This window comes from Atractosteus spatula, chromosome 11 (assembly GCF_055471065.1).
Source record: "Atractosteus spatula isolate fAtrSpa1 chromosome 11, fAtrSpa1.hap1, whole genome shotgun sequence".
Lineage (NCBI taxonomy): Eukaryota > Metazoa > Chordata > Actinopteri > Semionotiformes > Lepisosteidae > Atractosteus > Atractosteus spatula.
In genome coordinates, this window is record NC_142716.1 from 39,172,102 (window position 1) to 39,195,599 (window position 23,498).

At 38.8% G+C, this 23,498-nt stretch overlaps 2 protein-coding genes across 2 annotated transcripts; both read left to right on the forward strand.

Moving 5' to 3' along the window:
- Positions 1 to 4: 4 nt before the first annotated feature.
- On the forward strand, positions 5 to 6,682 carry mrpl38 (mitochondrial ribosomal protein L38). Its single transcript, XM_088928079.1, has 10 exons — positions 5 to 40; positions 233 to 356; positions 1,299 to 1,478; positions 1,825 to 1,956; positions 2,462 to 2,670; positions 2,847 to 2,919; positions 3,242 to 3,287; positions 4,131 to 4,289; positions 5,204 to 5,340; positions 5,861 to 6,682. The coding sequence occupies exons 2-10, from the start codon at positions 278 to 280 to the stop codon at positions 5,995 to 5,997; spliced, it is 1,152 nt and encodes a 383-aa protein (XP_088784205.1). The 5' UTR covers positions 5 to 40; positions 233 to 277; the 3' UTR covers positions 5,998 to 6,682.
- Positions 6,683 to 9,023: 2,341 nt separating this feature from the next.
- LOC148824025 (myosin heavy chain, fast skeletal muscle-like) lies at positions 9,024 to 23,342 on the forward strand. The gene is made up of 41 exons (XM_088927128.1): positions 9,024 to 9,035; positions 9,392 to 9,436; positions 10,182 to 10,397; positions 10,518 to 10,661; positions 10,747 to 10,903; positions 11,627 to 11,654; positions 12,000 to 12,111; positions 12,250 to 12,342; positions 12,471 to 12,534; positions 12,634 to 12,732; positions 12,818 to 12,921; positions 13,019 to 13,157; positions 13,354 to 13,472; positions 13,549 to 13,698; positions 13,828 to 13,998; positions 14,101 to 14,407; positions 14,645 to 14,712; positions 14,836 to 14,923; positions 15,031 to 15,148; positions 15,239 to 15,362; positions 15,621 to 15,757; positions 15,978 to 16,233; positions 16,526 to 16,768; positions 16,863 to 17,039; positions 17,123 to 17,268; positions 17,354 to 17,444; positions 17,526 to 17,915; positions 18,000 to 18,126; positions 18,209 to 18,327; positions 18,414 to 18,610; positions 18,691 to 18,874; positions 19,296 to 19,461; positions 19,685 to 19,809; positions 19,913 to 20,221; positions 20,316 to 20,519; positions 20,614 to 20,739; positions 21,270 to 21,440; positions 21,528 to 21,632; positions 21,722 to 21,817; positions 22,131 to 22,262; positions 23,213 to 23,342. Exons 3-41 carry the CDS (start codon positions 10,194 to 10,196, stop codon positions 23,231 to 23,233), a joined length of 5,811 nt encoding a protein of 1,936 aa, XP_088783254.1. The 5' UTR covers positions 9,024 to 9,035; positions 9,392 to 9,436; positions 10,182 to 10,193; the 3' UTR covers positions 23,234 to 23,342.
- The last annotated feature ends 156 nt before the right edge of the window (positions 23,343 to 23,498 follow it).

Here is a 23,498-nt window from a genome sequence, read left to right on the forward strand (position 1 = left end):
GCAGCCAAATCTTTGTGCGGATAGTGCACAGTTTTGGAAAGTGAGGCATATATTCTTTTTCTAACGATATCACAATATTCCTAAAACAAATATAGTCCTAAGAAATTAACGACCTTCTAGCACGCTTAAATAAAAATAAAAAACTGCTTTTACGGACTTTGATTAATTGGTATGCTTTTGAAAATGTTTTGAAAAGCTGCTTGCTGTTAGACTGCTGCAATCTCACCGGCAGGCGCAGAAATCCCATAAGACTCTACTGCCTTATGCTAAGGGCAACATGGCGGCGCGCATGGTGTGCGGAGTTGTGCTGCGGACAGGGACGGATTTGGGCGTCTTCCGAAAATTCGGAACGTCAGGTAAATCGTGGTTTAAGCTCTGAAACAGCACCTTAGACAGCTTTCGAGTTGTCCGACTTCAAGGGTTGTGAACTGCATATATCGATGGCTTTCAGCGCGGTTACGGTATCACTCTAATGTCAGTTTTTGCTGTCACTGAAAATGTGTGTCATATCTTAGTATATTCATCATATGGTGTCTTTAGTTGTAGTACAGCAAGAATTAGAGCTGTCCTACATTCAAATTGGTCTTTTACATTTTCCCGAGAAATGAGAATGGAGGCAATATAGTGTATGTAAATACAGAGGTGTGTATTGTGCATTGAGGTTTGTCCAAGTATGTAGGTCTGTCTACTCTATTTTATGCTTCGTCCTAAAATATTTTTTAATAGAAACTCACGTCCATATAGCATATGCAAAACAAGGAAAGCAAGTTCAAAAAGGTAAATGCGTTAAAGTAATAAAAAGACTAAACCCAGCACTAACTAAAGGTGCAAAGCAAGCAAGAAAGAAATAGTATAACCAGTGTACAGAAATTCTGGATATAAAAATGGTTCCTGTATAAAATAGGTTTCTTTTGTTGGAAGGGCTTGTTTTATAGTCACTCGTTGCATTTGCATTTTACCCACATATTTAATTTAACATATTAATGCAAAGGCCATAATTTAAACAGTTATGTCTTTCTTATTTCTGGTGGCTCCATGGGAATATGGACATCTAGACTTTTTTGTCTTTATTACAGAATCTGTAGTGTAGACCAGAGTTGATTTGTCTCACCTGGAGAGAACATACAGTACATAGTTTTGTTTACTCACTTCTTTTTCTCTGAGAATGCTCACAAAAGAAATGAGTTGAAGTGTTCTTTGAGAGCCAGGTGCCAGAAGACACTTCTGTGTGGATTGAAGCTGAATCACTCCTGCATGGTGTGCATTGTCTAACTTGGATATTTTGCCTGAAAATTCAGCTGCTGCGTGCCGGCGAGCAGCTCCACTGGGACCCATGCCCAACGAAGACATTGATGCCCGAAACCTGGAATCTCTGGAGAAGTACCGCAGTTACACACGTTACCTGAAGGTGGCGGAAGAGGAGAGCAGGAAACCCCACTGGTGGAAAACCTACAGACAGTACGTCGTGCAGGAGGAGGGTGAGGAGGCTTCTCAATGGGAAGGAGGGCAAGGGTGTCTGGCAAGGTGTCCGAGTAGGGTTTTGTAAAAAAAAGGGTCGAGTCAGAGCGTACCCCAATTTCTGTAGTGTAGAGCAGCCAGAGAGTACTGGAGTACCTCCCTGGATGGGATGGGTGTGTTTCCCATTTCTATACCTCACGGGAGTCTTGAAAATCTCCATGTAGGAGGCTGTACTTTTAAGACTAGCTGAAGGTCTGAGTACATGTCATGGGAATGCATCAAGCTGTATTAGTTTGTGTTCTTTAGGATGTGCATATTTCATTTTTAAGAGACATGAAAAAGCATGCTGTTGTTTTCCTCCTGAAGGTGCTGAGAAGATTGACATTGGCCTGCCTCATCTGCGACCGTCTCGAAGCCAAGAGGTGAAGGAGAGGAGGAAATTGTGCAGAGAGAACCGCAGAAGCAGCGAACTAGAGAGGGCGACACGCCTGCAGACCTGTATGTAGTGAGTGTGTCGTGTTGGTTTAGTGGGCACATTTGTGGGATTAGTGAATGTTTTATTACAAAATCATATGATACTCGGGATTCTAAAGTCTTTCCTTTGTAATTCTTGTTACTGACATAGTTACATGCACACAACTGTAATATATTCTGTAATATATATATATATTCTTGCACCCAAATATATTCTTGTGATGAACCTTTATGCATGAAAGAGGGGGAGTGGGAAAAATCACAGCATGTACAAGATGTTGTAATGCTCAGCAGCCTTGGAAAGTGTAATGATGTGATGTGTCCAGACCAATCCTCTACTGTGTAGTCAGGATGGGGGCTACTTCAGACACTTGTTAAATACTAGTGTAACCTAAGTGCATAAAAGGGTTGCCTCTAGAGTAATACCAATGATTCAGTTAGGAAAATACAGGGAGAGTGCTACCAAAGCTTTGTATGTAAGGTATCTCTCATGAGGCCTATATGCATGTCTGTTGGTCTTTTCTTCCAGTGCGAATACCTCTGGATGAGGTGAAGGCAGAGTGGGAGAGGACAAACGGTCCCTATGAGGTTCAGAGAGTAGCTGAGTACTATGGCATATATCGGGATCTCTTCCCTCATGCCACCTTTGTGCCAAGGGTGGTGTTGCGTGTCGTGTATGGCACAGAGGGGGAGCACAGTTCACCAGTGCATTGTGGGAATGTGCTAACTCCCAGCGAGGTATGTTCTTTTTCATTATATGTAAACCTGGGCTTTTGTACAAAATCTCAAAATATCTGTCCACTCTGCTTTCTCTTTGTACTGAGAAAGACAGGGCTTGTGGACGCTTTCAGTTTTTTTCCTGGTTTGTGCCAACAACATATTAACCTGTCTTTGACCCCCTTGTTTGCTTTCAGGCAGCCAGTGCTCCTCACGTGACATTTGGAGCAGAGGATGGCTCCCTGTGGACGCTGCTTCTTACCAGCCCGGGTGAGTTTCAGGGGAACCTCAGTGATGAGGTGTGTTAGTAATTGACTCTTACTCAGAGCTTCACCCAAAACATTATTTGATGAGGCCGGTTTAATGTGAGGAGTTAAAAACTCAATTATGTGTTGAAGAGTTTACATCAGCATCTGCTAATTTAATGTTAATTTAGTTTATTAATGAACCTGTATTGCTCTGAGGATCTATTGTGAATCTTTTGTGTGTTCTTTTATTGCAAAACAGTGTATGTAATACATTCTTGTATCTGTAGACTTAATAAAATCTCTGTTTGTGTACAGATATAAATTTGTTCTCATACTTTTCACAGATGAACACCTTAGAGACAATGAGTCCGAATATGTTCACTGGCTCGTGTGAGTACTTTTTTTCTTTGACTGCCACAAGGTGGCATAGTTTGGTGCCGTTCAGTTCAGTTTATTGTCATTGCTCAGTTTATTGTCATTATTTCATTGCTCAAGTGCAATGAAATGCTTATTTACATGTATGCTCCAATACAGAGACATTAAGGAAACACCAAAAACATAAACAGAACAGCAGCAGCAACGAGTTAAATAACATACAAAAAAAAAATCACTGTGAGCCAGTGGTAGGGGTAGAGTTCAGTAATCTGACGGCTTGTGGGAGGAAACTCTCTCTGAACCTGGAACACTTTGTCGTAAAATATTCACTGCTTGCCTTGGTCTTGTCCTTATACTTTTTGATTTCTATAAATCATATCAAGAGAATTCCAAATGGTTTCTGTTAAAATGTCTCTTTAAACCTGGTAACTGTCCAATATGTTTCAGTGCTTAGTAATATAAATCCACTTTTTACCAGCTAAAAATTAACTAGACTGCTGAAAGTCAATTACATATCATAATTAGTATTCTGATCGCTTCCAGTTTGTCTTAATATAACAAAACAAAAAAATGTGGACTTGTTTCTCCATTTGACTAGATAGACAATTGGATGCTATATTTGTTTTGGTATTAAATGGTTTTGAAAGGCTGGATTCAAAAATAAAAAAAAATCCAGTATATAATACTGTGAATTTTAACTCTATATCTCTGAGCTTAACCCTGAATTGTCAGCTTTAATTAAGCAAAAAAATGGAGCCTTGGTAACTGCAAGAGTCTCTAGATAGACTATGTAGTCAACATGTATCTTTTTTTTCTCCCCCATTTTGCCATTGAAAAGATTTGTTTCCTGTATTCCAGAGGTAATATTCCTGGGAACATGGTCCATTCTGGAGAGGAAGTTTGTCATTATTTCCCACCTTTCCCAGCCAAAGGCACAGGATTCCACAGGTTTGTCTTCATTCTGTTCAAGCAGGAAGGGCCCATCAATTTCAAGGAAGATTACAGACAGTCTCCCTGGTGAGTAGGAGGAAAATGTTTGTGCACACTGCCTGCTGACAGATGAGTGCTGAGTAACCATTCCATTGTGATTTGGGTAACCAAGGACACTTGCTGGGATAATAATAATTGCTTACACTTATATAGCGCTTTTCTGGACACACCACTCAAAGCACTTTACAGGTAATGGGGACTCCTCTCCACCACCAATGTGCAGCCCCACCTGGATGATGTGACGGCAACCATAGTGCAACGGAACGCTCACCACACATCAGCTATCAGTGGGGAGGAGAACATAATCCCCCATTCATAGATGGGGATTATTAGGAGGTCATGATTGGTAACGGCCAATGGGAAATTTGGCCAGGGTTGGGGTTAGGGTTTGGGAAATTTGGCCAGGATGTCGGGGTTACACCCCTACTCTTTTCGAGAAACACCCTGGGATTTTTAATGACCACAAGTTTTACATCTCATCTGAAGGACAGCGCCTGTTTACAGTACAATGTCCCCGTCACTATACTGGGGCATTAGGACCCACATAGACCACAGGGTGAGTGCCCCCTGCTGGCCCCACTAACACCTCTTCCAGCAGCAACCTTAGTTTTTCCCAGGAGGTCTCCCATCTAGGTACTGACCAGGCTCACACCTGCTTAGCTTCAGTGGGTTGCCAGTTGTGAGTTGCAGGGTGATATAGCTTCTGGCCAAATAAAAAAGACAAGGACTAGAATTTATTTTTGTTAGAATTGTGGAGGTGGGATTTCTTGGTATCTTGGGTAACTAGTTAGGACTTAGAAGTAATGTTTTTTAGAAGGATGTTATTCTATTAAATTAAGGAGCCCATCCAATGTGCTGTGCCAGTCCTGGCTGCTGTATAGTACTTGTAAAATCGAGGAATTAACAGGGCGCTTGATAACCAAGTCCTATTTTTTCTCTAGTCACAGTTTAACAATGAGGACGTTCAGAACTTTGGATTTCTACAGAAAGCATCAGGATGCAATGACTCCAGCTGGGCTGGCCTTCTTCCAGTGCCAGTGGGATGACTCCGTCACACACACTTTCCACGAGCTGCTCAGTGAGTTTGGCATCTCTGATTTCCATTGAGCAGATGAGCCTGATTGATACTCCCAATCCTAAGCCATAATAAGGTTAAATGTCAAACATTTTGGCTGTGGCATGTACGCACAGTAAAGCAAGCAATTTCAGGACCTTCTAACAATTACCTGCACCCAAAACCATCCTTAATCATACCAGAGTTCTGTTGAAAATGCTAGAATGAAAATGTTTAAATGGCATTGGGTGTCATTGCTGCCTTCTAAATAATTTTCAGGGCAGGCTATACTAAAATTGCCAAAGGCTCCCCATAACAATTTGTGTTACCCTTCCAAAACTGCCTTTAAGCACCAAATTCAGGTTTTGTGACTCTTCTTTCATTTCATTCCGGTACCAGAGCCCTGCCATAATGGTTTGGTATGGATTGTAGTAGGTCTTGGGTTCTGTAAAAATACATTATTATACCTTATTTTGTATTAACAGTTACAGAGTTTAACTATGCATTGTATCTCATTTTACTTATCTATGCCTTTTCTCCTCAGGTATGAAGGAACCTGTGTTTGAGTATGACAGACCACCGGTGTATCATCCTCCACAGAAAAAGTACCCTCATGGGCAACCCCTCAGATACCTGGACAGATACAGAGACAGCCAGGAACCCAGCTATGGCATCTACTGATCTGATTTGAACGGCTTCTGCTGCATGTAATGAACTGGGTGACCTCTGCCAAGCCTAGCAAAAGCCTGGCAAGGCTGTGAAGACATTAACCAAGAGTTCCTGAGGCTGGAGACAAATTTTCTACTGAGACTCCTTTTTTGTTTGTTGTTCATTGTTAAGATAAAATAGTCCCAAACACAGTCCTGGATTAATCTTTTATTAATCATGGCACCATCATGTTCATATGGTAAAATCAGTGGATGTTAATGAAAAAGGACAGCAGATTTAATCAGCTGCCACATTAATACTGTTTTTTTGTGTGAAAAGGCTTGGTCTTATGTATTTGAACTTACTACCAAGTACAAACTAAGGTGAACCATGAAAACAAAACTTTATCTTCTGGAGCAAGAGTTCTTTCCATGCTTAAATGGTGCATCTTGTTATCCTTAATATTCAGGCTGGTACTGCTATATTTGTTATAGGGGGAAGGAGAATTCAAGTCAAGCAAACTGAGTTGGTCAGGGAAAATCAGGTCTGGGAATAGTTCGGTAGTGATTCAGGTACAGACATACAGTTGAATGGTGTTTGAGACATGGGAATATGTATTCTATTAACGTGCAATTTTCCAAGATTCTCATATCTGATGTTATGAATAATGGAAATAATTATCATTGTAATTATTAATAATTTTCACCTTTCAATAATACCACACTTCTAAAACTTTTTTTAAATTAATGATCCCGGGGCCAAGAGATAATTGAAATTAATATTGTACGCAATGACCTTCAAAAGTGTCAGTAGAAACTGTGTGCAAGAGAAGGTATCTTTCCCACCCCTTTTGTAAACCTAATGCTTAAGGGTATGTTCACAGCTGCAGTTTGTTTTATTAGTTTGGAATGCTATTATGACCTTAAGGTTCGTAAACCTTTTCACATTTGGTTTTTGCCATTAAATTACTTCACAACACTGCTGCTTTTTTTCCCCCCACAGCAACCCAGCATCTCTAGGAAAAGGACAGATATTTATAAAATCATTCAAACATTATCTCTGATGTAACCCAACAGCAGATTTGGAATTGTTTTTCATAATTACTTCTCAAGATTTGTCCAAGACTAAGGAAACAAATAACATTCAATACTATCAGTTGTGTTTACAATCTTTTCTTGTGATTGTAAGACCATGCTCTGTAGAAAACATGGAAACTAAGAAGGCTAGAAGTCTTTCTTTCCTTGACCTTCAGGAGGCAAGAACAGTTTCTTTCCAAAAATTTTCATTGCAAGAGTCATTTGACATCGTATACCAGTGACATTTACAGGCTCCCCCACAGCCAACTGAAGGTCTTCTTGAGTGTCAGGAAACATCTGCCATATGAAAGAAGAGAGATCAGGATCTGCTGGGATAAAATTAACTGGTTGGACCGAATGATACCATTTTCAATGTGCTAAGCGTTCCTTTTTTATTCATGTTTTAAGGCCAGAACTTTAAGTCCTTATTATTTTATCCCATTTACTTTGTTTTAATCGGAACACAATTTTATATGCATTTTGCAGAACCATAATCTCCCTTTGACAGATGGCTGCCAGTATCGTTTTGTATTTTTGAAAGACCTAAATTATTAATAAGGGTGTCAAAATCAGTGATGTAATCCTTTTCTGGATTTATCATTTTGATTTAAAAATACAGTGAATTTATCTTTAACTCTGCTTAATGCCATGGAATGGAAAATAAAGTCCAGCCCTTTAATATTTATAGAAATACATTAGTGCAAGCAGCTGTTAATAGTGTTTAAGAACGTGTTCTTGTACAGCACTTGGCAAAAAGCAATAGTACGCTGTAGCCCATTACTTTAGCGTACTAAACTAAAATAATGCATCACTGTATTATAGAAATATGTCGATATACAAACAATATAACTAGTATGTAATATAGCACATCACTATCACATTACTGTGGTGTACTATAATATATCATCACTGCAATGCATTAATGTAGTGTAGTACAGTAAAATAACATCACTGTCTACACGATTAGTGTACTACAGCAATATTGTACATCACTGAATTGCTACAATGTATTATAGTAACAGCACACCACACATAATACATTATTATAGTATAGTGTACTCCAATCATATACAGTAACACATCACTGCAGCCCATTACTATAGTGTTCTATAATGTACCACATCACTGCACCACATTATTATACTTTTCTTTAATATAACATCACTGCATCACATTTTTACAGTGCACTATAATATGGCACATTACTGCATTGCATTATTATAGTGTACTATAGCACATCACTGTAACATTATTGTAGTGTAATTTAGCACATGAAAGCATCAAATTACTGTAGTAATATAAAATACAACTGCTTCACAGTATTTGTACTATAGTAAGCATTTAAGGAAACCTACTTTTCATGCAGTAGATCAAACTATAGTTTAGTGATAGTTGTAAACCACCACAAAGAAGTACAATATCTATAGGAAAACATAGAATAAAAGTCTTTAATGTTCATTTAAAAATAAACAGTAAGAAATGGAGACTCATTTTAACCGTTTTCAAGTTACTCAAGCCATATAAAGAGATCTTCATGTGATTTGAAAAGATTAACCTTTTTATACCAGCTACAGTATATAGTGTAAAATGCAAAGGAATAATTACCAAAACGAGGATGTAGGTGAGTAAACAGCAAGCAGTCCAGCTCTCATCTGTTTCAGAGAATGCTGACAGCAGTTTATAGATATTAATTATGGATTTGGCGTTATTGCTACTGGTCTCATTTCTATAAACATACATGCAATCATTACAAACTATTTTTAAACTCCTGTGGCACAACATCAATACCAACTGTAACCACCCAGATTACAACATAATAAAATCAAGCTTAATTTATTTTAGGGATACAAAATGGAGATTGACCTCATTAGTGAGACATCAGAACAAAATCTCATGACCAAATAGAGTAGACAAGTATTTGCTGGGCTGGCAAAAACCTCTTAATAAAAGCAGCACTGGAGGGTTTATTCCACCTGTGATCGACAGCTTCAAGTGGTAGGTTGTTTAAGTTTAAATACTGATCACATTCAAGGTACTGAAGATAGGTCCCTGCAGGACTAATTTCACTATGATTAAGAATCTTAATCAGACAAGTTTACAAAAACACATTTATCACGTTCTATCTGGATAAAAACAGAAGAATTCCATTAAAATCTTTTAGATATTGTTGGGCAGAATTTTTTTTTTAAAAGTCTGTTCTAAAAAATAAGTTCTAAAATTTTAAAAACATTCAGAATGCACAGGAGAAGTCTGTATTTTATGTCCTTTGTATACATTTTAAACCTAGACTAAAGTTTCCCCAAACTAGCACATTAAAATGAAAAACAATGTTTTGTCTTCTCTTTTTCTAGTGTCAAGAGTTGCTTTACCATCTGATTCCTGCACTTGGAGACAAGGTAAGGATTCTTCATGACAAAATAGATCTATAGAAGCACACTTGCATCTTACAGTGAGAAACAAAATGAAAACCACCTTTTGAAGTCAATGCAGAGTGACTAATGGGTTATAAAGCATTTTCTTTGTTATCTATAGGGATAATGAATATGGAAAATGGAATTTTAAAACACAAAATTTAGTTCTATCAAAATAATACAAAAACATTTATTTTCAGACCCAGCTCACTTCTACAGCCTAATCCTCTTTCCAAACACTCTCAGCTGCAGACAGTAGGTGAATTAAATGCCTTGAGAGCAGCAAGACTAGTGGAAAAATGGATAGCTTTCTATGATTAATTCTCAAAAAGCCTGAATGAGATTTTAGAGCAGCCCTTTCCCACATCCTTATACAGTATGTTGTGATGCTGCTGATCTTGGCTGAAGAAAATGTTGGAAATCATTCTCAGTTGCTGTGTGCACATTAATGAGGGAGACAGCTAACGTTAGTCTATGTATGACACGGTTCCCCATACTCTCTAATGATATTCAGAAATTATTATAATTGGGCTACAGCTTACTGGGACAATGTCTGCTGGTGAATGTCCTCCGATTTCAAGGGTTATAAAAAACGATAGAGTGCAAGATAAACCATCCTGCCTGGCATAATTTTAAACAGGTTCCAGCATCCATAAATATGTTTCCCTTAAATGTTTTCAGTCACACTGTAACTTGAGGAGACTTTTTATGTTGTATTGTTTTTCTCCAGCAAACCGCCATCATGAGTACCGATGCGGAGATGGCGGTGTTTGGCCCAGCCGCCATATTCCTCCGGAAGCCAGAGAGGGAGAGAATTGAGGCACAAAACAAACCCTTTGATGCCAAAACCGCCGTGTTCGTGTCTGAACCAAAGGAGCTGTTCGTCAAAGGCGTCCTCCAGAGTAAGGAAGGGGGCAAAGCCACCGTCAAAACTGAGGGTGGGCAAGTAAGTAACACCTCTGAAGTGCAACAAAAATGTTATTTCACAAATAATAAGACAAATAAAACACATATCTGACTACAGCCATGAACATGAGCCTATTTATCTCTGAAATTTTGCTTACAGACTCTAACAGTAAAGGAGGATGAAATCTTCCCAATGAACCCTCCCAAATTCGATAAAATTGAGGACATGGCAATGATGACCCATCTCAATGAACCCTCTGTGCTGTATAACCTCAAAGAGCGTTATGCAGCCTGGATGATTTATGTAAGTGTTTGAATAGGTCTCAAAGTAATTTCCATTCATTAATAATGAATTACTTGTGGTTTAATGTTGACTCCCACTATTTCAGACCTACTCTGGGCTGTTCTGTGTGACTGTGAACCCCTACAAGTGGCTCCCAGTGTACAACCCTGAGGTGGTGACAGCCTACAGAGGCAAAAAGCGTGTAGAGGCTCCGCCACACATCTTCTCTGTCTCTGATAACTCCTATCAGAACATGCTCACAGGTATGAATCCTGTCTCATCATGATATTGTACTATGCTAGTTTTTCAATAAGGACCCTCAAAGAAAAATTGCAGAAATTAAACACTGTACATTTTGTCAAATATTTAAAAAAATATTTACTTTAACCACATTTTGCCTCATCTGATATAATGGGATTATATTGCAAAACATTACTGTTTGTGTAGGGTTTCCAAGATTTATACAGATACCTGGAGTATTCCGGTATCCTTTCAGTGCATCACAAAGCTCTAGGATGACAACTGGTTTATTGCATTACTGCAACCAAGTTAGCTCACTGAGATTTGGGATAGAGAAACCAAATGACATTACGACATTATTGTTATTACTTGTATGCAGTTACTTCGTAACTGCAATTACAATTACAAATGCAATTACTTTGTAAAATTACTTGTATGCAAGACAGCCTTGATTGGATGTACAGTGATAACATTACTGCTGTAACACTTACCTTTTGACTGCACCTATTGAACTAGAAAAGAAAACCCTCATCTATTAAGATACGGAAATGTAGTTAAAGGAAGGCTCCAGTGTAAATATGAGAATATATTCTAGACAAGTTAAAAGTCTTGTATAATCTGGAACAACTATCTTTAATGAAGTTTCCAAAAATGAAAGAAATGCTATTTTGTTTATTTATATCAGGTGCAACACAACTTGTTAACATCTGCATTCATGTTTAATCTTTATTTCATTCTGTTCGCAGATCGTGAGAACCAGTCTATCTTAATCACGTACGTACTATTGATTTTAAATAAAGCAAACCAATGCCTCTAAATGTCTATTCACATGATAAGTCTTTAGGTTTTAATAAGATAAAATCAAACCGAATATTGCACATACTGTATGGGGAGGAAGACAAAATTTGAAAATTTATTAGCCTTGTTACTAGAATTTCTGGTGTAGGCTCAAACATGTTCATTTAAATCACAGTAAAATTTCCAAATTTAATTTAATTGTCTTAGCAAAATTCAAATTACCTTAAATCACAACCTTTCAGAAATCCAGCAACAGAGTGTAAAACTTTCACAAAATTCACTGGTCTGCTTAGATCTTATCTTCCTCTTCTTACCCCTCAGTGGAGAATCCGGTGCTGGAAAGACTGTCAACACGAAACGTGTCATCCAGTATTTTGCGACAATCGCAGCTGTTGGTGACAGGAAAAAAGAGCAAACTCCAGGCAAAATAAAGGTAGGAAGTGTTCACAATATTCCTCGATGGGCTCATAGGTATTTGGATAAGTTACTTCCTACCTCAACCTGTTAATATTTGTCAGCTCAGTTCCATTCAGCCTTCTGTTCTTAACACCCTTTTAACTCTCCTCTGTAGGGAACCTTGGAGGATCAAATCATTTCAGCCAACCCTCTGCTGGAGGCTTTTGGAAATGCCAAAACAGTGAGGAATGACAACTCCTCTCGCTTTGTGAGTTATTCTTCTATTAGTCTCACACGGTGCTGGTATACAGTATACAGTATGTTGTCTATGCTGGAACTGTTTTAGTTGTCTAATTTGAATTATTTTGTTTTAATTAAATTTGTTGTGTATTCAAGGGGAAGTTCATCAGAATTCATTTTGGAACCACAGGAAAACTGGCTTCAGCAGATATTGAAACATGTAAGTTTGCGTCAATATGCCTGTGTATGTTTCTCAATATTTAAATTCAGCTGACAGAATAGACGGTCCGATTGATTACTTTTTAACCAATTTCAACAGATTTACTGGAAAAATCCAGAGTAACATTCCAGCTGTCAGCTGAAAGAAGCTACCACATCTTTTATCAAATTATGACCAACCACAAACCAGAACTTATAGGTAGGAAAATAAGATTTATTAATTTGTAGAATTCTATTTTGATTGCAAATTTAATATATTAATGCAACAATCATATTTCTTACAGAGGCATTGCTTATCACCACCAACCCCTATGACTATCCTATGGTGAGCCACGGGGAAATTACTGTCGCCAGCATTAATGATGTTGAGGAGCTGATAGCCACGGATGTGAGCTGAATTGATTTCATTCATTTTTAAAAACACTCAGATGTTGTTTTAATGCAACAGTATTGGTATAATTAATTCAAGTGTTTCTGTGATTCAGAGTGCCATTGATATCCTGGGGTTCACTTCAGAGGAGAAGATGAGCATCTACAAGCTGACAGGAGCTGTGATGCACCATGGCAACATGAAGTTCAAGCAGAAGCAACGAGAGGAGCAGGCCGAGCCTGATGGCACTGAGGGTGAATAAGAAAGATGATTTAGCAAACATTTTGAAAAAAATTTAAAATGATATGATGAGTGTTTTGTTTTCATGGACCAAAAATGTAAGTTTTGTTAAACCGGCAAATAACCCTAGTATTACATATAAAGAAAACTTATAGTGCATGATTGAAAAGACTGATGTAATTATAAGCTTATTTTTGTTTTCTGCTTTAGTGGCTGACAAAATTGCTTATCTCATCGGCCTGAACTCATCAGACCTGCTCAAAGCCCTGTGCTACCCCAGAGTGAAAGTGGGGAATGAGTTTGTGACCAAGGGACAGACTGTTCAACAGGTATAATTTTAACTTCAGCGCATGCCATCATATTCAATAGCTGTAATTTAATTCTTATAATGTAATCATTTATTAGGTCAACAATTCAGTTGGTGCCCTGGCTAAGTCTATCTATGAGAAGATGTTCTTGTGGATGGTTGTCCGCATTAACCAGATGTTGGACACTAAGCAGTCAAGACAGTTCTTCGTTGGTGTCCTGGATATTGCAGGGTTTGAGATATTTGAAGTGAGTAGAAAGGCTTTTTTATGTCTTATAAAATATTTCTCTTTTCCTATATCTTACTTCACATTGCTTGCTTCAATGATAATTTATTTCCTTTTGCTAGTTCACTCATCATCTTTTGTTCTTTTTCAGTTCAACAGCTTTGAACAGCTGTGCATCAACTTCACCAATGAGAAGCTGCAACAGTTCTTCAATCACCACATGTTTGTACTGGAACAAGAAGAGTACAAGAAAGAGGGAATTGAGTGGGTGTTCATTGACTTCGGCATGGACTTGGCTGCCTGCATTGAGCTCATTGAGAAGGTAATCAGTTACATTTAAATATATATATATGTTTAAAACAGTTGTACATACTGTACATGTCTTTTCCGTCACCTGTTCATTTTCACATTAATTATCCAACAGCCAATGGGAATTTTCTCCATTCTTGAAGAAGAGTGTATGTTCCCCAAGGCCACAGACACAACCTTCAAGAATAAGCTACATGATCAACATCTAGGCAAATCCACCTGCTTCCAAAAACCCAGGCCTTCCAAAGGGAAGACTGAAGCCCACTTCTCCCTGATGCACTACGCAGGCACAGTGGACTACAACATCAGTGGCTGGCTGGACAAGAACAAGGACCCCCTGAATGAGTCTGTTGTGCAGCTGTACCAGAAGTCAAGTCTTAAACTTCTTGCTCATCTGTATGCCTCTTACTCATCTGGAGATGGTATGTCTTCCACTAATTTAACATAAAAAATGACTTAGTATTGTATTTGTCTGATGTTTTCACATTAACTTCTGAGATAGAGAAAACATGTTTCTGTGAACAAATTGAATTTAGTAAATTAAATTTTATAGAGTAGATTGCATTTTCGGATTTTACTGTACATGATGTTACACGTCACAGATTAATTCATGCAGTTTACACAGATCCTTACTGAGATTTCTGTTCTTTGATTTGAAGACTCTGGTGGTGGAAAGAGGGGAAAGAAAAAGGGTGCTTCTTTCCAGACTGTCTCTGCACTCTTTAGGGTAGGTACATTGGCTTCTAAGCCCTACTGTAATTACATAATTCTTTGACAGCCAGAATCTACTTATTAGTCTGTTCTGCGCTTTAAAATAAAGATTGTAAAAATAAAATATCTCATGCCACAGGAGAACTTAAACAAGCTGATGTCCACCTTGAGGAGCACCCATCCTCACTTTGTGCGCTGCCTTATTCCCAATGAAACAAAGACTCCAGGTATTAAGCACAGAATGTTAGGAACTTTTGCAATTTATAAGTGTTTGTACTTTCTGTTTTAAAAAGGTGTAGCATGTGTTTCTAAAAACAACAAATTCTCTCTTTAGGTCTTATGGAGAACTACCTAGTTATCCACCAGCTGAGGTGTAATGGTGTGCTGGAAGGTATCAGAATTTGCAGGAAGGGATTCCCAAGTAGAATCCTGTATGGAGACTTCAAGCAAAGGTAAAAACTTTACTTCTTAGAATGATAAGCATTTTTTACAGCTGTATAATATTTTGAAACTGTTTAATTTGGTCACTACCTCTCCCGCAGATACAAACTATTAAATGCCAGTGCAATCCCAGAAGGTCAGTTCATTGACAGCAAGAAAGCGTCAGAGAAGCTCTTGGGATCAATTGATGTTGACCACACTCAGTATAAATTTGGACACACCAAGGTTGGTACTTGAAAGTAGACTATTGAAAAACTGTTGAAATTCACAAATGAAAGAATAAATAATATGATTTTTTGGGGGATTTGGTTAACTATTATTTGCCTAAGAAAGTTCTAACTGTATTACTATTAATTAGTCAAAAAAGAAGACCATAAATTAAGTTGGAATTAGTTCACAAGTGGCAGCCGTGGTGCATTATTCTGCAGTATTGCACAAGGTCTTCATTGAATCATCGTCATTATTTCTTTACTTATTTAACAGGTGTTCTTCAAAGCTGGTCTGCTGGGTACTCTAGAGGAGATGAGAGATGAGACGCTAGCCAAGCTTATCACTTCTATTCAGGCTGTCAGCCGTGGCTATGTAATGAGAGTGGAGTTTCAAAAAATGATGGAAAGGAGGTAATATGGAAATTGATGGAAACATTTAAATTAACAGTTGACCACTGCAGAACAATTTTGAAAAAGAAAAGGGACACCGTAGAAAAAATTATATAGTGTGATTGATTCACAAGTTCAAATGTAGGAAACATAACATGAAATTTTAATCTGGCATTGACGAACCATACTTTATATACTGTATTATGATATCACTTACCTATCATCACTACCCCTCATGCAGGGAGTCAATTTTTACCATCCAGTACAACATCCGCTCATTCATGAATGTGAAACACTGGCCATGGATGAAGCTGTACTTCAAGATCAAGCCTCTTCTAAAGAGTGCAGAGGCTGAGAAGGAGATGGCCAACATGAAGGAAGAGTTTGCCAAGTGCAAGGAAGACCTGGCCAAATCAGAAGCCAGAAGAAAGGAGCTTGAGGAGAAGATGGTTACACTTTTACAAGAAAAGAATGACCTGCAGTTACAAGTGCAGTCTGTTAGTACAATTTTATTACTGTGGTATCCTTAATTCTTTGCAAGAGATACATTGGGGTTAAAAAGGAATCTGATTAGACTGAGTTTTACAGATGTCAATGTTTTATCAGCGTACTTGTTATGGTACTCTCTGAAAACATATTTGAAAGTAATATACATCACGATAAATAATATTTTTATCCTGTTCATTCTTACATAATTTGGAAGCTTTAAGAAAATCATTTTGCCTTATTTCATTGTCTTATCTATCCCTGTCCACTGTAAATGCCTAATGGTCACTAATGTATAAACAGGAAATGGAGAGTCTCTCAGATGCTGAAGAAAGGTGCGAGCAGCTGATCAAAAACAAGATCCAGCTTGAGGCCAAAGTGAAGGAGATAACAGAGAGACTGGAGGATGAAGAGGAAAGTAATGCTGAGCTGACAGCCAAGAAGAGGAAACTGGAGGATGAGTGCTCTGAGCTCAAGAAAGACATCGATGACCTAGAGCTCACATTGGCCAAAGTAGAGAAGGAGAAACATGCCACAGAGAACAAGGTTTACTTTTAAAATGTCTAAACCAGGATATAGTTTTAAAATATCTCAGTGTCACTTCAGCATAAAGAAATGCTAAACCCTTTAACTCCTCTAGGTTAAAAACCTGATTGAAGAGATGGCCGCGCAGGATGAGGCCATTGCCAAGCTAACTAAGGAGAAGAAAGGCCTCCAAGAGGCTCATCAACAGACCCTTGATGATCTGCAGGCAGAGGAGGACAAAGTCAACACTCTGACTAAAGCCAAGGCAAAGCTTGAACAACAAGTTGATGATGTATGTGGCAGATCCAAACTACACATACTATCTGTCTTTTCAAACAGCTTGAACTAAAGTTAATAATGTGTCAATTGTTCTAGCTTGAAGGTTCACTGGAGCAAGAAAAGAAACTCCGAATGGACCTGGAGAGAGCCAAGAGGAAGCTGGAAGGTGATTTGAAACTTGCTCAGGAATCCATAATGGATTTGGAAAATGACAGACAGCAGTCTGAGGAGAAGATAAAGAAGTAAGAAGCATTTACCTGAAAGATAAAGTTTCTTTGTCTTATATAACTGAATTTGAAAATTTAAACATTTCTTTAATGTTTGCAGGAAGGACTTCGAATTAAGCCAGCTCCTCAGCAAAATTGAAGATGAACAAGTATTGGGTGCCCAGCTGCAGAAGAAAATTAAGGAACTTCAGGTAATGTTTCAATATAAAATTTATACTCTGATAGATGACTTCGATTCTGTGATTTAATCTTTATTTATGTTTTTATTTCAGGCTCGTATTGAAGAACTGGAGGAAGAGATTGAGGCTGAACGTACTGCTCGGGCCAAGGTTGAAAAGCAAAGGTCTGATCTCTCCAGGGAACTTGAAGAGATCAGTGAAAGACTTGAAGAAGCTGGAGGTGCAACTTCTGTTCAAATTGAGATGAACAAAAAGCGTGAAGCTGAGTTCCAGAAGCTCCGCCGTGACCTTGAAGAGGCCACTCTGCAGCATGAAGCCACAGCGGCAGCTCTTCGCAAGAAGCAGGCGGACAGTGTGGCAGAATTAGGGGAGCAGATTGACAACCTGCAGCGAGTCAAACAGAAGCTGGAGAAGGAGAAGAGCGAGTACAAAATGGAAATTGATGACCTCTCCAGCAACATGGAAGCAGTTGCCAAATCCAAGGTACACAAATGGTGTGTCTTTTCTTCTTTAAGGACTTAATCTGTATTTTCCTGAAAAAACTTGACATTTCCTCCTTAATGACAGGCCAATTTGGAGAAGATGTGCCGCACCCTGGAGGACCAACTCAGCGAGATGAAGACTAAATATGAGGAGAATATACGGCAGATGAATGACACTAATGCTAAAAATGCAAGACTTCAGATAGAAAATGGTGTGTACTAAACTTATTTTAAGTTATAAATATTTTGTAAAATGAAGGACTGATCATCCATTTGGTGTTATTATTTCTTAAGGTGAATATTCCCGTCAGTTGGAAGAGAAAGAAGTTCTGGTTTCCCAGCTCACAAGAGGCAAACAGGCCTTCATTCAGCAAACTGAGGAGATGAAGAGGCAGCTGGAGGAAGAAGTAAAAGTAAGTTTTTTGTTGGTATAAAGGAGACTTATATAAATAAAAGAACAAATATGAATCTGATTTATTAAATACTATTACACCTCAAGGCCAAGAACGCTCTGGCTCATGGTCTCCAGTCTGCCCGCCATGACTGCGACCTGCTCCGGGAGCAATATGAGGAGGAGCAGGAGGCCAAGGCAGAGCTGCAGCGCTCATTGTCCAAGGCCAACAGTGAAGTGGCTCAGTGGAGGACAAAATACGAGACTGACGCCATCCAGCGCACTGAGGAGCTTGAAGAGGCCAAGTAAGATACATTTGCTGTATTTATACAGATTACTATTATCAAAATATCATTCCTTCCCTGATCATGATCACTTTCCACAGGAAAAAGCTTGCCCAGCGCCTCCAAGATGCTGAGGAACAAATTGAGGCTGTGAACTCCAAGTGTGCCTCTCTGGAAAAGACCAAGCAGAGACTTCAGGGTGAAGTGGAAGACTTTATGATCGATGTGGAGAGAGCAAATGCTCTAGCAGCTGCCCTTGATAAGAAACAGAGGAACTTTGACAAGGTATTGTTCCAAGTTTTTGCTGTGTTGTACATGTACTAAAATTGTAAAGGAACACCTTTTAGCAATGTTTTAAAGAAAGCACAACTTGGTTTTATACATATACAGTAGTTTACAATTGTAATCTGTCCCTACCAAAATAATAGAAAGTGGTATATTTCATTAACGTGACCCATTCTGTGGAAAATAGTGGAAATAGTCATGCCTATAATATGTACCATGATGCATTAAATAACTACTTTCTTGGGACATTAGAGTAGCAGCAGACCAGGTCTTTTGTGTTATGTTTTTTCTCTTTTTATCTTGCAGCGTCTTGTCTTTTTCCATCATGCTTAAGCATGTGAAAACATTTTTCAGTTAGACTTTCAAAACAATTAAGTTGTTTAGGAAGGATTACATGCACAATTCTTTGTACACACTTCAGGTTTTGGCGGAATGGAAGCAGAAGTTTGAGGAAAGCCAGGCTGAGCTGGAATCTGCTCAGAAAGAGGCTCGCTCACTCAGCACTGAGCTCTTCAAGATGAAGAACTCCTATGAAGAGGCTCTGGATCATCTTGAGACCCTGAAACGGGAGAACAAGAACTTGCAGCGTATGTTTTGGAAGATAAAGTAGTCAGAATAACATGATTAATATGGCTGTTTAATCATTTTTGTCACATCTGACTGCTTTTATGGAACTTAATCAGATAGTAAATTTTAATTCCTTTAGGGGTGCTATTAAGACGCTTTAAGCTACACATTTTTTAAGTAATCAGGTTAAGGTGCTTAATCTAAAATAAAAACTGCATTTTATCACTGGCTTTATTATTCCAGAGGAGATCTCAGACCTGACAGAACAGATTGGTGCAACTGGAAAGATAATTCATGAGCTGGAGAAGGCAAAGAAACAGGCAGAGACTGAGAAGATAGAAATCCAGGCTGCTCTGGAGGAAGCTGAGGTATATTTAATTACATGTAGAAAACTGGAATATTTAAAATGTAAAAAGCTGTGATATTTAATCTGTGTATAACTATAATGAATTAATGCATATTGGCAAACAGGCAGCATTAGAACATGAGGAGTCCAAGATTCTTCGTATCCAGCTTGAATTGACCCAGGTGAAATCTGAAGTGGACAGAAAGATTGCAGAAAAGGATGAAGAAATAGATCAGATGAAAAGAAACCACCAGAGGATTGTGGACACCATGCAGTCTGCCCTTGATGCAGAAATCAGGAGCAGAAATGATGCCCTAAGAATTAAGAAGAAGATGGAAGGAGATCTCAATGAGATGGAAATTCAGCTGAGCCATGCCAACCGCCAGGCTGCTGAAGCCCAGAAACAACTGAGGAATGTCCAAGGACAACTCAAGGTACTGAAGAAACTATCAATCTACTCTGAGCCATAAAGATTCACATCCTTTTATTTATCCTGTGATGGTTCTGGTGGCTTTCTGCATTTACCAGGATGCCCAACTGCACCTGGATGATGCCCTTAGAGGACAGGAGGATCTGAAGGAACAGGTTGCCATTGTGGAGCGCAGGAACAACCTGATGCAGGCTGAGATTGAGGAACTGAGGGTTTCCCTGGAACAGACTGAGAGAGGCCGCAAAGTGGCTGAGCAGGAACTGCTTGATGCCAGCGAGCGTGTGCAGCTGCTGCACTCCCAGGTTGATAACTGACTTTTCCTATTCTTTTTTACAATTTATTTTATTTTTAATTTAAATATATTGCTTAACAACTAAAATCCTTGAATTCTTCCAGAACACTAGCCTGATCAACAACAAGAAGAAGCTTGAGAGTGACATTGTTCAGCTTCAAGGGGAAGTTGATGATGCCATTCAGGAAGCAAGAAATGCAGAAGAGAAGGCCAAGAAAGCGATCACTGATGTGGGTCACATTATGTACATTACAATTTTAACTACTTACTGAAACATGCATACAGTATAACCTGATATAAAGCCAGACCACATTCCCACAGCAACAAATATCTATCCATTCATTTTCTAGCCACTTTATCCAAGACAGGGTCACAGGAGAGCCAGAGCCTATCCCAGCAAGCAATGGGTGCAAGGCAAGATATACCCTGGATGGGACACCAGCCCATTGTAGGACATACATAGACACAAACACAGACACAAATGTACACACTAACACCATGGCCAATTTTCCCAGAATCCAGTTAACTTACCAGCATGTATTTGGAGTGTGAGAAAACCAGAACACTCAGAGGAAACCCACATGTACATGAGGAAAACATACAAACTCCACACAGGTAGCACCCTAGGAATTGAACCCAGGGCCCCAACTCTACAAGGCAGCAATACTAACCACTGCGCCACATGATACCCAACAAAAAACATCTTCTTTCTAAATGAAAGGCATATAATTACTTTGACATTCATGTGAATACATTTCAGGCTGCCATGATGGCAGAGGAGCTGAAGAAGGAGCAGGACACCAGCGCTCACCTGGAGAGAATGAAGAAGAACCTGGACATCACAGTGAAGGACCTGCAGCACCGTCTGGATGAGGCTGAGCAGCTGGCAATGAAGGGTGGAAAGAAACAGCTCCAGAAGCTGGAGGCCAGGGTAATGTTCCATTCACAAAAACTATTCCATTACTATTTTTAAAGATGTACCATAAAATATAAGAACTAACAAAAATTGTGTTTTTAGGTCAGAGAGCTGGAGAATGAGCTGGATGCAGAACAAAAACGTTGTGCTGAAGCCATTAAAGGTGTCCGTAAATATGAGAGAAGAGTCAAGGAGCTCACTTATCAGGTAACAAAAGAGGTTTTTGTACAGTACATCTTGATCATAAATAAACATGTATACTAGCTGTAGGTCTTAATCACTTCTATTCTCCACAGTCTGAAGAGGACAGGAAGAATGTGAACCGACTCCAGGACCTGGTGGACAAGCTGCAACTGAAAGTGAAGTCTTACAAGAGACAGGCTGAGGAAGCTGTAAGTACTATCGTGCAAAAACCTTTACTACTTTATCTCAGACAGCCATTTTTAAATAATTCCTTCAATGTTGAGTTAAAGCTGTAAAACATCTAGAATTCAGCACTTTTGTTTCCTATTGTTTTCTGCAATGTAGCACTCAGTTTTTCCTTTGCAAGTCACTACTAAAATGACAACTTTTTGCAAGATGGTTTTGATAAAGACAATTACATGACTTCATTTTAGAAACATATGGAAGGAAACTACAAACTAAAACTGAACATTTATGGAAAACCAATTAAGAATATATTGCTTTGTGCTTTATTACTTTCAGGACGAACAGGCCAATACCCATCTATCCAAGTTCAGGAAGGTGCAGCATGAGCTGGAAGAAGCTGAGGAGCGTGCTGACATCGCTGAGTCCCAGGTCAACAAGCTGAGGGCAAAGAGTCGCGAAATCGGCAAGGTATTTACAACAGCAGCTTATCTCATAACCGAATGTATGTGGTTTTGACATGGCTTATCTATTCTTTTATCCAGCATGAATCACAAAGAGCCGCTTGTTGTTTATATATTATTCAGTTTTGTACTATCAGGAAGTAACTGCCAGGGAAGCCACTAAATCTCTGTCCATCCATTTTCTAACTGCTTATCCAATTAAGAGTCCCAGAGGATCTATCCCAGCAAGCAATGGGTACACCATAGATGGGACACCTCTCCATCACAGGGCACAGCCACAGACATGCGCACACTTACACTGAGACCAATTTTCCCAGAAGCCAATTAGCCTACCAGTATGTGTTTGGACTGTGAGAGGAAACAGGAGCAGCCAGAGGAAACCCATGCGAACATGGGAGAACATACAAACTCCACGCAGCTAGCAGCCCAGGAATTGAATTCAGGATCCCAGTGCTGGGAGGCAACAAATTTACCTACTGTGCTACTGTGTCACCCAATAAATCTGTATCCTAAAGAGAAAACGCATTGCCAATGCAATTTAATAAACTGAAACTAACTTGCAACTATAATGAAATCCAAAAATTCTTACCATTAATCTTCTTCACATGACTATTTAAAAATTAAAAAAGCAGAAAATCTGCAGCATTTTATTTAACAAAGTCTTCACCAAATCATTGTAAATTCAAGATCTGAAGTGTCCATTTATTGTGGTATGGTAAGTATGACTAGATATTGTAGCTTGATATCAGACAAAAACGTTTTTCATTACTCCCATTATCAAGTAATTCTACTGTTTCTGAAACACCACACCACTTTAAATCTGCCTCAGCCTTTTAATGCCATTTGTGAACTTTCTTTAATACATTACAAAAATTCATTAGAAATGACAATGTACAGAGCTATTACTGTTGTGAAAATGTGTTAATTGTTTGTTTTTCCTTTCTGTCTTTTTTTAAGAGCAAGGAGGCTGAAGAGTAAGGGAAGGTGACCAGGTGGTGGAAATTCCCACAATGTGAATTTCCCTGAGACCTGTCCTTCTGCTATGAACAGTAGTTGCATGAATAAAGAATTGCTTATGCTGCATTTTCTCATTGGCTTGGTTGCATTTTTATTCTTTTCAATATTTTTAACATTATCCTTAACAAAGCATAAAAGGGTTCTTGTCAAACACCAATGTACACCAACCTAGATTCATAACAATCTGATGTAGAGGTGTTAGCCTGGTGTAAGGAATTATTATGAT

Coding starts and splice junctions, on each gene's coding strand:
- mrpl38 (XM_088928079.1), top strand. CDS start 278: ATGGCGGCGCGCATGGTGTGCGGAGTTGTGCTGCGGACAGGGACGGAT. Junction 357..1,298: donor CCGAAAATTCGGAACGTCAG/GTAAATCGTGGT, acceptor CTGAAAATTCAG/CTGCTGCGTGCCGGCGAGCA. Junction 2,920..3,241: donor GCTGCTTCTTACCAGCCCGG/GTGAGTTTCAGG, acceptor TACTTTTCACAG/ATGAACACCTTAGAGACAAT.
- LOC148824025 (XM_088927128.1), top strand. CDS start 10,194: ATGAGTACCGATGCGGAGATGGCGGTGTTTGGCCCAGCCGCCATATTC. Junction 12,343..12,470: donor ATGACAACTCCTCTCGCTTT/GTGAGTTATTCT, acceptor TGTGTATTCAAG/GGGAAGTTCATCAGAATTCA. Junction 13,999..14,100: donor GCATTGAGCTCATTGAGAAG/GTAATCAGTTAC, acceptor ATTATCCAACAG/CCAATGGGAATTTTCTCCAT.